At 42.9% G+C, this 14,406-nt stretch overlaps 1 protein-coding gene across 3 annotated transcripts in view; it reads left to right on the top strand.

Annotated features, from left to right (window-relative positions):
• ctnna1 (catenin (cadherin-associated protein), alpha 1) overlaps positions 1 to 13,996 on the top strand; it is a 44,059-nt gene extending 30,063 nt beyond the window's left edge. For all 3 annotated transcript variants that reach the window (XM_053880080.1, XM_053880081.1, XM_053880082.1), the window contains exons 15-18: positions 359 to 540; positions 3,459 to 3,564; positions 11,085 to 11,219; positions 12,880 to 13,996. In XM_053880080.1, coding sequence (XP_053736055.1) covers positions 359 to 540; positions 3,459 to 3,564; positions 11,085 to 11,219; positions 12,880 to 13,170 — 714 coding nt within the window. In that variant the 3' untranslated portion in view covers positions 13,171 to 13,996. The remainder of the gene's footprint in view (positions 1 to 358; positions 541 to 3,458; positions 3,565 to 11,084; positions 11,220 to 12,879) is intronic.
• The last annotated feature ends 410 nt before the right edge of the window (positions 13,997 to 14,406 follow it).

Here is a 14,406-nt window from a genome sequence, read left to right as displayed (position 1 = left end):
GGATTGTTGAGGCTAACATTGCACTGAATTAATTATTGTCTACACTAAGAGATATCCCTCTCCCTTTTCCTTTTTTTATACTCTTATGATCCAGGGGCTGTAGTTGTACAATTTTTAACAATTCATTGCTGTAAAATGACTTTGAAATTCAATTCATGGTGCTTGAAAAGCTGTTGGACTTCAGAGATTGGTGGAGAAATCATGCCATTTTGTTCAGTGCATTCTTGTGAGAATCGATATCAACCTTGAAAAGTTTTGTGTCGCAAACTCCCTCGAGGAAATCGAAGCGGCCTTCTCAATAATAGGTTATGGTCTGCAGTGATCCTCCCTCAATGGTCTTTGTCTGCTCTCCCTTCAGGCTATCATGGCTCAGCTGCCACAGGAACAGAAGGCGAAGATTGCAGAACAGGTAGCCAGCTTCCAGGAAGAGAAAAGCAAGCTGGATGCTGAGGTGTCCAAGTGGGATGACAGCGGCAATGACATCATCGTTTTGGCCAAACAGATGTGCATGATTATGATGGAGATGACTGACTTCACCAGGTGAGATATGAATGCAACATCTGTTGGTTTCGGAATTTTACATATGCATTTCACTTTTTTGCTTTGCCTGCAAAATTCACAGTCTCTTCGGAAGTGATCAAAGTTGTTTATGCTCTCACAGTATTTGCTTCTGATTCTCCTCTTGAGCGTGGCTCACATGAATATGCTAGCTATCCCCTCATTAATATTCAAAGAGCTGTGTGCTATTGTAGCAACATGCCTCCAAGCCAGCATGCATGTTGTAGTCTAAACTTGTGTCAAATATGTTCATCCATAACCCACAATTGTTTCCTAACATTAGCTTGTATCCTCTAGTATGCACACGTTTAACACCATTAGCTCTGAATCACTGCACTTCATTTCTCCTTAGGCTGCACTGTAGGTACCATTTTATATTCCTCCCATCTCGCCGTTATCACGTTGCATCAGATGTCTCTAGAGCCGGCTGTTAAAGAGTAAATGTAAAACTGATTGTCTCTGAGTGGAACTTTGATTGAGCAGTCTTTTCCTGTTAACCACAATCACAACGAACTAGTGCACTGTAGGGTTGTGCTGCAATATGAACGGTCTCGTAGTGGATTTGCATTTTAACTTGAACATTTCTTGGTCATTTTTAACAGTGCTCTGTGCAAATGTGCATGTTGCTGTTTAGTTTCTTGGTTTGTTTGTTAGTGAATGTCCTGCTCAATCAGTTCATTTTTCAAGTCTGCTCTAGTCAACATTTCAACTCAGTAGTTTCCAATGATATTCACCGAAATGATTCAGAATCCATTTGTTAATTTTCACCCATCAAAGTGTTACCTTGCTCCTGCATGGTTTGAATTACCGTGCACGACTGATGTGAAGATACATACTAAGTTTTTGATGGCATTTGTCCCGGGTTATTTGTGTGACTGGCCTTTAAAATTTTGAAGAGTGCTTCTGGGAGGACACCCTGTGCCTAATTCTGAGTTACACTGGTGATGACAAATGCTCCCTTTCCTTCTTGTTCTGAATGGGTCAAAGATTTGAGTCTCTCCGGCACAGGAAATATAACAAGTGTTATCAGAGTTTGAATCCCTGGGACTCCTACCTCTGCTTCTGGTCTTACAAATAACTTTCTCTGACAGACAAAAAAAAAACGTTTTCTGTTTTCTTCTTTATTTCAAGCACATTGCAGACATAGCTGTTTTATTTCAGTATGGAATGTGCGAATCTTCATTAGGTGGTGTCTGCTTTAATGTTTCAGTTTATTGATTGTAGAACAATGCTTGGATCATAATGAAAGGCACTTCTCGTGTCTATGTATTATTTAAACAACCATTGCGAAGCGCAACTTTGTTCTCCTCAGCTATAATGGTAGTTATATGCTACACATCATTTTCAAGTTGTTTTCAAGTTATTTTCTCCTTGCAGAATGTTGGACAAATAATGCTGGTGAAAAATAGATTTTTAAACATCTAACAATCACATTATTTGTCTTAATCTGATGTTCTGCCAATAGAAAAAAAACTAGCTTTGCTTTTGATGTACTATTGGACTTGTTCTACCATATTATATTAAGGAAAACGCACATCATATATGACTTTCATTTAAGAAGTTATACCAAATGTATTAGGCTGCTATCATAAATAACACCTGTTATGTAGTATGCTTGCATTTGTTTTTGTTTACTATTTAAACTTACGTCGAGAATGAGCCCGTTATTCATAGATGGCTGTCACTTACCCTGACTGGGACATTGCTCCATGTGTACGCTTGCAAGTGAGCCGTGCAGGACACGTGGATCATTGTCTGCCTGAATGTATATCCTCACATTATGCCTTCGCTGTTGCGCGCTATAGTGGCACACAGAAGGTCAGCAGCTAGCTAATTCAGCCCTTACCGAAATGATGGCCCTTTCAACCTTGATCTGCTACAAAGCCTTGCCAAGGTTAATGCTGTGGAAGATAATTGATCTGGACCTCGCCTCTGACAAATCTGTCGAGGGTGTCACAGATTGTTGTTGACTCCCGCATGGCTTATAAGTGTTTAGAAGCACTCATGAATAACAGATTTTACAGTTGGATGTATGTATCTATCAAAGAGAATTCACGTACATATGTACATCTACAGTACCTCGGGCGTTTCCAGACTTGTCCATTATTATATATTAGCACAACATAGTTGTATGCCCTGATTTAATTTTCTCTGTCATTCCAGTTCAGGTTTTTGGGGAAATGGCAAATGTGAGGAGTAAAGTTCTAGAAGAAAGTCCTCAGCACAAACATCAAAATTAGTAAACAGAAACAAAACTTTGTGCAAGCTTTTCACCCAGAAGCCATCACAAAGCCTTTATCTTGGCCTCCAGGGGTTGACTCATCCCTCAGGAGCTCCCAGTCTGTGCTGTGACACGTGGCCTCTTACACCAGGACCCTGACTTGCTTTACAGCAGATCAACACGCACGCACACACACACACAGAGAAAAGGGGAGGATATTGGAGGGAAGAAAAGAGGAAGAGAGAGAACAGAACACAAAATTCCATCTGTTCTGTGTTGGATGGCTCATTTTTAGCCTAGAGAAAAGCAGCCTTGAATCCAATTTGTGCTTCTTGCCAACTGTTACTCAAAGTCCCCTTTGGGGACAAAAAAATGGCAAATGGCTGACGTACATTACAGTGAGTCAGATCAAGTTGGGCTGACCTTTGTGAAGTCTACCTTTATTGTGCTCCGGAATAGGATGGATAAAAGCAACATTAAAACAATCACCGTTGGCTCAGAATAAGCTACCGTCCTCCGCCACTCTGAATAAAACATTTCTTGGAATGTAGTCATACATCCTCTTTTAGGGAAGGCACCACAGGCTGTTGAAATGTATTATTTAATGCTTGAAAGGTGTCCAGGTTTGTGAGCAGGTCACAGACCATGTCTGATTTCTCCTTTCGTTGCTCTTTTTCAGAGGTAAAGGGCCCTTGAAGAATACATCCGACGTTATCAGCGCTGCCAAGAAAATTGCAGAGGCAGGATCCAGAATGGACAAGCTGGGCCGCACCATCGCTGACAATGTAAGTTATTAATGAACCATTGTCCCCACGGTTTTTGCTGGAGACCTACTGTACATCTTCCAACAAGTGACGTCAAGATGTAATTGGATTTGCTAGTGAGACTGATTTAGGCCTAATAACCCTGCAGCAGTGGCAATATGTTCCATGGTTCGCAGACTAATTCTTGGCAAAGCTCAATATCACTTCATGGTTGTAGGTGTAATCTTTGTAGTTGATCAGATTTTCTCTGTCGAGAAGCGAACTATGGAAAACCTAAAAGCCTATGTGACAAAATATAATAATCTTAAAGCAGGATTAAGAATACAGATAGAACTAAAGCTTGTCAGGGAATATTGTTTATTACTGACATCAGGGCATCTGTGATTCCCGATGTCTTATTCTTTAATGCCATGTCAGCTTTGCCTTGCGTCTCTTCTTACCTTTGAGACTGTGGTCCTTGCCATAAGGAAACACACATTCAATTATCCATGGCCACACATTCCACTTAAATGCTTGCACTGTACTGTTCCACAGGGAGATGCCATGCATGATTTATGCCCCAAGTTATTCATATGCCATCCTTTTGACAGTGATTTATCCAACTGCCTGCAATATGTATACATTCTGTTGTTAAATCATGGAGGAGTTAGGCTTTGATGTTTCCAACTAGACGTGTTTGTCAGTTCAGCGTCCTCTCGACTACAGATAAGCCTGCATGGTTGGTGCACCATCTGTGGGTTCCTTGCAATTTCAAGAACATAGTCAACTAACAAGATCCACTTAGGCTTAAGCTGTTGGCTGTCGAGTTTCAATTTGGTTAACATTGTAATCTGGTGAGGCTGCGTTTGCATCTCAACTGATATGATGTCCTTTCTATTATGGATAGAGATTTCAATCCAACTGTAGTCGGGTGTAATTGACTAATCCAAAAGATTGGTCTGAAACCCCCACATCATGATGAAAGACCTTGATTTTGTTATTGTGTGATTGTTCTAATATGTGTTGGCCATTTTCCGACACATACATTAGCTAGACTGGATGAGAGAGAGAGGCCTCATTCTATCTATCATAGTCTTAATGAGCTGCTGGCTTGTACGAGCCCTTGAATCTGATCATTTATTTAAGGCGCCTTCAGATCCTTCACATTAAAGGCGACCATTTCTCACACAGTTATAGTCTTACCTGCTCTAACCTAGCTACTCATCACTACGAAATGTTCGGTTCTGGAGCGTGAATTTCTTCTGCCTCGCTACAACTTTTAGAAGACACTCATTCACTTAAATGAAAACAGCGTTGTCCCCCAAAGAAAACAGATGGGTAACCGTGCAGGTGTGTGCGGGCCGTCAACTGGCCTCACATGGTGCTCTCAGATTTGTAGATAGGTAGTGTTATTGTTCCTTTCCCAGCTATTGTATTTATTTGTGTTGTTGTTGACACGTATGTGTGTTAACATGTCTATTAAGGGATTTGGGGGTTTCGAGCACTCAACGTATGAATAAATGAAAAGCTGTGGCTGTGGAATCGGGAGCCTTTGCCAGGAGCACGGGAACACCCACAAGCCCTTTCAACCTATCCAGCTGTCCCTTTTAGCCTTTTCCTTTCAGCGGAGACCAAAACACTTGCAGGCCAGGCGACACTCACCAGCAACACGTCAGCCAATGCTCCCGAGGATAGGGACGCTGGTGTGAAATGGCGATGGAAAGATGGGAAGGGTAGAAATGGGGGACAGTACATTTGTGTGGAGAGGGCGAGAATCCTCCTGAGAGATGAATCCATTAAGAGCGCTTCCTTTTAATTAGCAGTGTAATTGCCAGGTGGCAATCTTTTCAGATGTATTTGTTTACACGCTAGGTTTAAATTTAGAGCCATAACTAATAAAGCAGGAGGTGCCAAAGGGCTGCTCCAAGCAAAGACAAGACACGTAACGATAGTATGTTTATTTCCAGAGCTGAGTGGCCATCAAGAAGCCATACGTGCCGACATGCTGATGGAAGGCCGGCCCGTTCTGGGGTTGCTCATTAACCTAGGCATATTAATCACGTGCGCTCTGTGCCTCTTGCCTAGAGGGGCCTATACACTGCTTCTCGTATATAACGTCAGCAGATGGTCCCAGACTGATAGCAGAGCATCTTAGCCCACATCCTCCTTCAAAGCCGTGAGCTCTGGATGCTGTTCAAGAGGGTGCGTGTTACGTTGGTACAGGCTAGTTTTGGGTGTCAGAAAAATAGTTAAGCGTGTGTAATAGAACCCCATTAAAGTTTAAAGAAATGAGTGTAGTGCAAAGATGAGCTGCAGGATTTAGGTCAGTGCTGTACAAAGGTCTGCACTGCAGTTTATTAAGAATTTATAACCCTCTTCTGCAGGGCATTTCAGAATCTCATCTAAGTGGGTTGGTAAACAAATAATGCAATGAAATTCAGATTTATAATGTAAATGCGTTAACCACAAAGTTGCTTATAAATAATTCTGCCACATGCACCCTTATGTCCACTCATGAAGCAGCTGTTGGTAAAAATGCTTCTGCACTTGAAGAATCTTTGAGTGCATTTCACTATTAATGATGAACACTGAAATCTGTGTTTGCGTTCAATCAGGAGAGATTTATTGAGATCCCTCGGTTGTGGTGCTTGACATATTCTAATCTCGCCCGATCTTTAGACTCTTAACACAGCAGACAGGGCTGTAAATTACCTACTGCAGTGGCAGAATAAAATCACCCCGGGCAACTACAAATCAGCAGTTCAAGGGTCAGACCTCAGCCTAGTCTGGAACCGGAATTACCTGACACTCTTCCTGGTTATGATGCCTTAAAGGTACCGTAAGTTTGTTGGAATTGCCGTCCTTTGTAATAAATGACTATTACAGTATTAATCTGAGACGAATGGCAAATAACTACCTGAAGTTGCTTGTTTGTACTATGCTCATTCATTGTTGGGCATACTGCTAGTACAGCAGGCGTTGTGGTTAGGGAATGTGTACAAAGCTGACTTATTTAATTCTATTTCAAGGGCATGAATTTGAAATCACAAGGCACTTTGTGAGTCATTTGCACAGAGAAAAATAATCCTCACATCTCTCCTCATACAGTTCTATAACCCCGTTTTCATGTTCAGAAAAATAACCTTTAAATGTTTATTGCCACCACACTGTTGTCCGCACACTCTGCTAATACACTGCAATATGGATTTGTGAATCCTTCAAAGCCCCTGTGGCTGTTTAGAGGTGTGATGGAAGATGCTGTCCAGTGGTTCATTGTCCTTAAGGTCGCCTCTGCTGTTAGGCACAGTTAATTATCCTCAACAGGCTTCTGCTAATATTGAACATGAATGGGCAGAGTACTATCCGGTCGCCTCAGTGTGCGTGGTGCAAGAGTCAGTTGACACGTGCTGGATGCTGAAAGGATTCTGTTCTTCCTCTCGTGATGCAAATGCTGCCATCATCAAGAGAAACATTTAAAAAAGTGCAGCATAACAAGGCTGTGATGCTGCTTCTTAGGCTGAGCTCGCATGGGCACGTGCGATGGTTCACACCTTATGTCTCCAGCCCGGATTTCTGCTCGTCAGCGGGTCACAGAGGTTGGTGGCAATCAGCCCAGTGCAATGTGTTCCAAAAGACTCAAGCTGAGTGACTCACCAGGAATGCTGCAGACTAGTTATAGATCTGGAGGTCTGATTATGCTGCAGCTGTCTCCTAAAAACATTCCTCTTTTCTGTACTGATACTCCCCCGCTAAACAAACCAATGCAGAATTAACGTAGGCTGAATCAAGAAGCATATGTTTTCATTTCATTATCATCTCATGTCAGTTTCTGCGTTCATTTTTTTTTTGTTTTCTCAATTCTAAATGTTGACTTCTTGCATTTTAAATCCCATTCTTACTTTTAATTGCATAATAATAACTGCAATATTGCCTGTTTGATATAGGTCTGTGTACGACATAGAATTGGGCTTTCCATCTGGGGACAACGTCAGACCCACCCAAAACTTATGGCATAGATCAATTTTGTCCTGAGCAAAGCTTCAACTCCAATGCACCTTGCCAATATTTAACAAGTACCCAGCTCTTGCATTAAAATGCTGCCGTGTCAGTGACTATTGGATATTGTTTCCTCTGGGTGATGCATCCAGAAAGGTCAGTGATGGGCTTTTGCACCACAGTGGCCATGTGCCTGGATAATGGAATTCAATGAAGCTTCATGGAATTTCAATGATGGGACTTCACTTGAAATAAAACCCAGTGAATTGTTGTGTGCAACTTGCAACTTCTCGCTCTGCTCTGCATTTTTTTTTTTTTTTGACAACACCAACTCAAGTTTCTTCTACCATGCTTTTATTTCATCTTTTTCCTAGTTATAAAAGTGTAAGGTGTCCTTGAATTATTACAGTTTATAATAAGAAATATTGATACTTTGTAAAAAAAAAAAGCGATCCATTTGACACAAGACAATTTGTTTCCATAGTAATTGCTACAAAGGTGATGACACTCGCCTAAGATAAATCGAGAGAGGTTTTGCCTGTGGGTTCCTGCATTCTTTTTTTTTTTTTTGCTGCGTTACAAATTATTTTTTTATCTGACATTTATGCCTTCCTGATTGTTCGATGCTGTACATGTTTCTATGTGGCACTCAAACGTCATGGCTAAATGCTAATAGCAATGCTTGCAAACTGTGATATTGCAGGTTGTAGTATTTATCTTTTTTTTTTTTAACGGCGATGCTCAAAGAGACTAGATTCACATCTAACCAGGACCCTTGACTCCTCCTCTCACAGACTCCTTTTCAAAGATGGTGACCCTGACAGATCTGCTCGTTTACCTTGAAATAACAGCCCCAGATGAAGTCTCCAATGTCAATTTTCCTGGGCTAACATTCCCATTCAATTACTGGACCCCTCACCGTGTGTGCAAAACACACGAGACTGTATCATCAGGCTTAAGGGACATTTTACCGCGGTGCTCCAACAGGGCGGGTGGGGCAAGCCAATGATTGCTCCTAATGGCCACAGTGGCTGTTGGAGTAGAGGGAGGAAAAACCAGGCCTCACGTTTTCTGTTTCTGCACAGCAGCAAGTTTTGCTCTGTGAAGTGGAAATGGATTGTTTTACTCTGGAGGCTGCCAAAATCGCTGCACCACTGAGGTGCTCTGACAATCACTGATTCATATAGCGTCTGCTAATGCTCATTATGTTAGTGTTAACAATGAAGCATAAGGTGTCGACTGTAGCCTGGATAGATGCTGGAGGACCGGGATTACAAGAGTACTGCTTTTTATGTCTCTGCTATTCCAGTAAGCAAAACAGTCCGAGGTGTTTTTGTTGCTTGGCTTGTGCGTCTTATATATTCACATGTCACAGTAGCCCTGCAGTTTCCTGTGCCGAGTGAAGCCAGCAGCTCAGCCGAGTATGAGCACAAGTGATGCTTTCACAGTGCCCTGCTCTTAGCTGTCTGAATACTCCTCCAAGCCCTCATTAGCATGGCTGCTGCATTCAGCCTCATCGCAAGTCGTTTGCTATTCCAAGTGTCTGTGCGCACACTGGCTTTCTCTCTCACTTACCTACCCCACAACCACAGTCCAATCCTCCTGTCTACATCTCTTATCCCCAGCTGGATTTCTGCCCCCTTATTTGTGTCCCCACTGCTCCGGGCTCCATCGTCCTATTATTCCACACTAACCTTTTCCTTCCTCGACGTTCATCCTTCTAAAACCATATTCACATTCTCGCCTCTTTCTAACACCAGTTAAGTCCTCTTATTTATGGCCATCATTCCCTCAAGTTCTATCACTGCAAACCCTCTTTAGTTGAATGCCAAATCTGACATGCCCTTCTTAAGATGAACTCAATCTCTTGTTAATCTGGATGGACAAGCGTTGTAAAAGAGTGTGCTTTTACAGTCTTATTCTCTCACTGGTCTTACAGGACTCCCGACTGAGGGAAATCTTGATTTGTGACCTTTGGTTTGATGAGAAGCCTTCCTTACCGTCATGTTCATACCCTGTGTCCGCGTTGGCATTTGTATTTTATTTAGTTTGGTTTGACAGCAGTTGGAGCCTTTTCCTTCTTGTAAAGACAAACTATTACTTGTGTTCCGCGTCATGATGCTGACTGCATTCGGTACAAAATCTGATGGCTTGTCTGGCCAACTGTTCACTTTAGTCTTCATGTAGCTTTGATGGAAATTCTTATTCTGCCGGATCTTATCATACATAGTGATGTCACAAAGTTACACCAGACCAGCCGACACTGTGATGGTGACTGAGCCACCGATGCAGCTCCGCCAACAGCTGCATTTGGTATAGAATCAGTGCAGAAACACAACTGTAAATTCATAATCTCTTTGCCTCGGGGCCTTTAGAGTCACGTTAATCTTGCTAATATGGGCTGCTGGAATATTTCTGACACTTTCCTATTGACTTCCAGCTGTACTTTTTGCCTTGTTACATTGGGGTCTGCATTGTAAATGTCAGTTTACATAGACTGCAACCCTTCTCTGCGTGATTTGATCAGATCCGGAGCTCAGAATTCTGATGTTGCATTGGCAGTTTGAGGAGCCTCTACACCGTGGCCTACTTTTGATACAGGCTGAGACTGGTTTAGCAAATTAAAGGATCAGGACAATGTGGGTTGGTCCAAGTGCGGCACTCGTGTGCTGAGTTTGTGTCACTCATAGCTCACTGTTATTGTTGCTTCTGAATCATCCCCATTATGCTGACATTACTCTTGTGTCCACGCTGATTGACTACAATATCACACTCTAGATGTCCTCAACATGAACCTCATACTTTCCTTGAAAGAATGTTTATTCACAGAAAATGTGGATGTCATTATTGATTTGTCACATTGACATCCTGGCAGTTGCAATTCCTGAAGATGAGGAGCTGTGAAAGAGTAGATATACACCAATATAGACAAAGTCACAGCAGTTGAATGGCTCTGAAATGTATGCTGCTGCAGTTGGCTTGAAGAAAGAGCACATATGTTGAGCATACTTGTTCCTGTATTTAATGGCTGAGAAGTCTTCACTGAAGAGAAGCAGACACCTGTTTTCTTTTTTGCAAATGGTGTTCCGTGCTCCTCTGGCACATGGCTAATGAAGTAAAGGAACATTTGTTATCTTCCGAGTCTTGATTAGCCACAGTTTCGTGCTCTCACACTCTTTTGCGGATGTCAGATGTTGGTTCCAGGCCAAGCTGGTTTATTGGATCCTTGGTATTACCCAAATGTTTGTCTACAATCCTGTAATAGGCTTTTCAGAGACGCACCTTTCGTATATCGGCACCACCTGAGAGCGATCATCTCAAGTGCTGGCTTACTTCTAACTTTGTCTGAGGTCCAAGTGCCTCACATGGTGAGGATGATTTATTAATCTACCACGTTGTGGGTGTTTGTCATTTTGGCTCGGAGCCTGTCTCTAATGTGTCTCAGCCTCACTTGTCACACTGGCTCATCCTCATGTTGTGAGAAGTAGTTGCATCAATATTTAGATTGAAGTTGAGTGGCGAGTAAAAATCACTTTTTCAGTAACAATTTGTTTTTCCCCCCTCAGTGTCCCGATTCCACTTGCAAGCAGGACCTGCTGGCCTACCTGCAGCGCATTGCTCTCTACTGCCATCAGCTCAACATCTGCAGCAAAGTCAAAGCTGAAGTCCAGAACCTGGGCGGGGAGCTGGTCGTGTCAGGGGTAAGTGTCCACTCTTCATTATCGAATGCATGAAGCATGAATGAGTCCAAGTAGATGGAGTGTGCAGAGCTACAAGTTGCCACTACTGTTTAAAGTGCAGTAAGAGTCTGTGATTTGTTTCTCGAGTGAATTTGTTTTAGCAGTAGGGTTTGACCCATTCTCTTTCACCTGATGGTGTTTTCGCGCATTTTCAGTTACGATCTGGGTCCTTGGCAAATTGTTGGAGAATTTAAGTGAATGAATTCATTGTTTCTCAGAGAAGTTGCGTTGTCGGTGTATGAAATGGGGTTTTCTCTCACATTGGGACGTCCACACACTGTTGACGGAATAATGGCAGCAGTTGCCAGTGTGGCACTTTATCCAGTACAGTTGAGCTGCAGTGTTGTCTGTACATTGATGCCTCTATCGTTTGTGAGAAGTGACACGCACAGAATTCACAGCAGCACAGAGCAATGTTTGAATGAATAATGCAACAGGAAGTGTCAGAAGGCGCCGTTAATTCAACAGTTTTCTCTTCTATCCAAAGCTTTAGGTTCCAAGAAACACGGTTAAATAATGAAGCTCTCCCTGAAACAGATTAATGGCCGCCAATTGTTGGAGAACCTTGTTTCCATTGCTTCAAGAGTCACTGTACAACAGCGGTGTTTGCAGGCCCATTTGACTATCAATTAACTACTTAGTTGCCACTCTAATTAATTTAAATAGGCTGCCGCTCCGTGCCGGAAATAATGAATTCCTTCCGCTGTTCGGCAGCGCTGAAACGAGACCACGCTTTTGACACTTGAAGTGTCTCTGAGGCTATTAAATGGAGGGTATTAAATTAGCATGACCTTTTTTTCTGTATTCCCAAATTCCTCCTATCGGTTCGTGTGGCAACAAACGCGAAAGGTCGTCGACACGGCCAGAAAACTGGATTCTTCCCGCTGTGAACTGAAGCCCTTCTTGTCTGGTGGACGCCTTCAACTCACCACTGTGGCAACTGTTCCTGACATCCACAAGTGATAGATATATTTTATCCTCTGCTAAATATGTCTGTCATGGAGAAATCTCTCCTGTTTATGAATGAAACAACACCTTGAGCAAGCTGATGGAACCATCATGCTAAACGGTTCTCTGGGACTCAATCTTGCAACCTGGAGCTGCGTCGTTCGACTTGGCAGCAGCAGATGAGTGTCATCCAGCCGTCAGCTACTAAAAATAATCCTAAACGACAGGAGCGAAGACACAATGTCACCGCGGAAGACGCTGTTGATGGAAAAGCTGGAGGCTCTGAAGATGACGATACAGTCTGAGGCAGTGTGGCTGCAATAATTAAATGTATTCACTGTAATTACCGTTTACGCCTTTGTCACCCAGCTGAGAAATCCAATGAGTGGAAAGGGCTTTGCATACCTTGGGCACTGATGGACTTCTGCTGAGGTCGCTGCGTAGTTCTGTCATGCGAGGCTGAACCGAGCTGGCTCTTCTGTGAGGAGCCGGGATCCAAACTAATGGTCCAACTGAGCAAGTCCCACTTGAGCATTCTTCTTCACCTTACCTGTGGTTTAGACTGCAAGCTTGCTGCATGTCCCAAACTGATGGATGGATTTTTCTAGCTCATGCATTTCATCGTCAGCAGTGTCACATTCTGATGCTCCAACTTGTCATGTTTTCTCTTCAGTTGGACTCGGCTATGTCCCTCATTCAAGCAGCCAAGAACCTGATGAACACGGTGGTGTCCACCGTCAAGGCCTCCTACGTGGCGTCCACCAAGTACCAGAAGAACCGAGGCATGGAGGCCCTGAACATGCCGGCCATCTCCTGGAGGATGAAGGCACCTGAGAAGAAGCCACTGGTCAAGAGGGAGAAGCAGGACGACGGCCAGACCAACCGAGTCAAGAGGTCGTCCCACAAGAAGCACATCAACCCTGTCCAGGCGCTGAGCGAGTTCAAGGCTATGGACAGCATCTAGAGTGTGTCATCGAGAGATCAAGCTTATATATCAGATGCAAAAAGGTTTTAACATATTTGAAAATCTTTCATTTCAGCTTCATATATTCCAGCTCTGCCTCGTCTCTGTCTGGAGTAATGTGAACGGTTACTCGGCAGAAATGAATATCCAGCGGGCGGAGGCATTTTTATATTTCCATATTTTTATAGATGTTGTTCCGACTAATAATTCTGAGAGATATTTGATAATTTTGTATTCTTTATCATCTTTTTACGCTCGCGTTCACAATAACATCAAACTCTTCATCATCTATGCAAATCCAGTACCTGCCTTGTTTCAAGTGCTGTAGAAATGGGAGTGATGATGTTGTCCTGCTTTGAGAAAGCAATATTCCACTTTTTCCTCTTCCTGCCTAAACTCAACGTGATCATTTTTCCCCTTCTCACCCCAAGTGTGTTGGTGTAGAGTTGCCAGACCAAAAGGATACAGTGGCATCAGTATTTGTTTGTCTTTGCTGCACCTGATTTTAACACTAATGTTCCACAGAAAAGAGGGAAAAACCCGCTGGTGTCGAAGCTTTAAAATGAAAACGAGAGCCTTCTCTCTAGAGAAACCTTTGATACTTTGGGCTGTGTAGCTTTTTCGGCTTCACTAAATGTGCTTATTTTGAGCGTAGAAATCGGTCTTTTTCCGGGGTGTTCTGTGGTTATTTGTTTCTGTTTCTGAGTTTAGATCCAAAACTGGAGTGATATCCGACTACTTTGCTGTGGAGTTTTGTTCTTGAGAGCCGACGCGTTGGTGCACGGGACTCTGTTAGCTATGTGCCTGCTTTAAATCTTAATAAAAATAAAAAAAACTCAAATTTTTCTTATGTGCTTTCTTTTGTTCTCCATCTATCTGTCCGTGTTCAGGGGTTTGGAATTAGATTCCAGTGATCTGAAGTGCTCCAGCGTCCCACTTCTACAGGCTGTACAAGAGACTAGTTTCCCTCCAGGCGCCAAGAAATGACTTCAAGTTTCCTATTTCACTTTTTGTTTGCAGCGTACCTTCTTGCTGGGTGAATTCAGCAGCTCAGCCCCTGCAGGAAGCGGAGTGGAGCGCTGGGACAGTGGAATAAACATTTGAACAAGTTAATGGTGAAGTGGTGTCCGCAGCTCGGTGGGAGTCGAATGCATTTACACTCTTTATATAACAGATAAGGGAAACGGTTGCAGATCAGTCGAGGATGCGGGATCACAGGGCTCAAGATGCCATTAT

The sequence above is a fragment of the Synchiropus splendidus genome, chromosome 11 (assembly GCF_027744825.2).
Source record: "Synchiropus splendidus isolate RoL2022-P1 chromosome 11, RoL_Sspl_1.0, whole genome shotgun sequence".
Classification (NCBI taxonomy): Eukaryota; Metazoa; Chordata; class Actinopteri; order Syngnathiformes; family Callionymidae; genus Synchiropus; species Synchiropus splendidus.
This window is presented reverse-complemented; position numbering and strand designations above follow the sequence as displayed.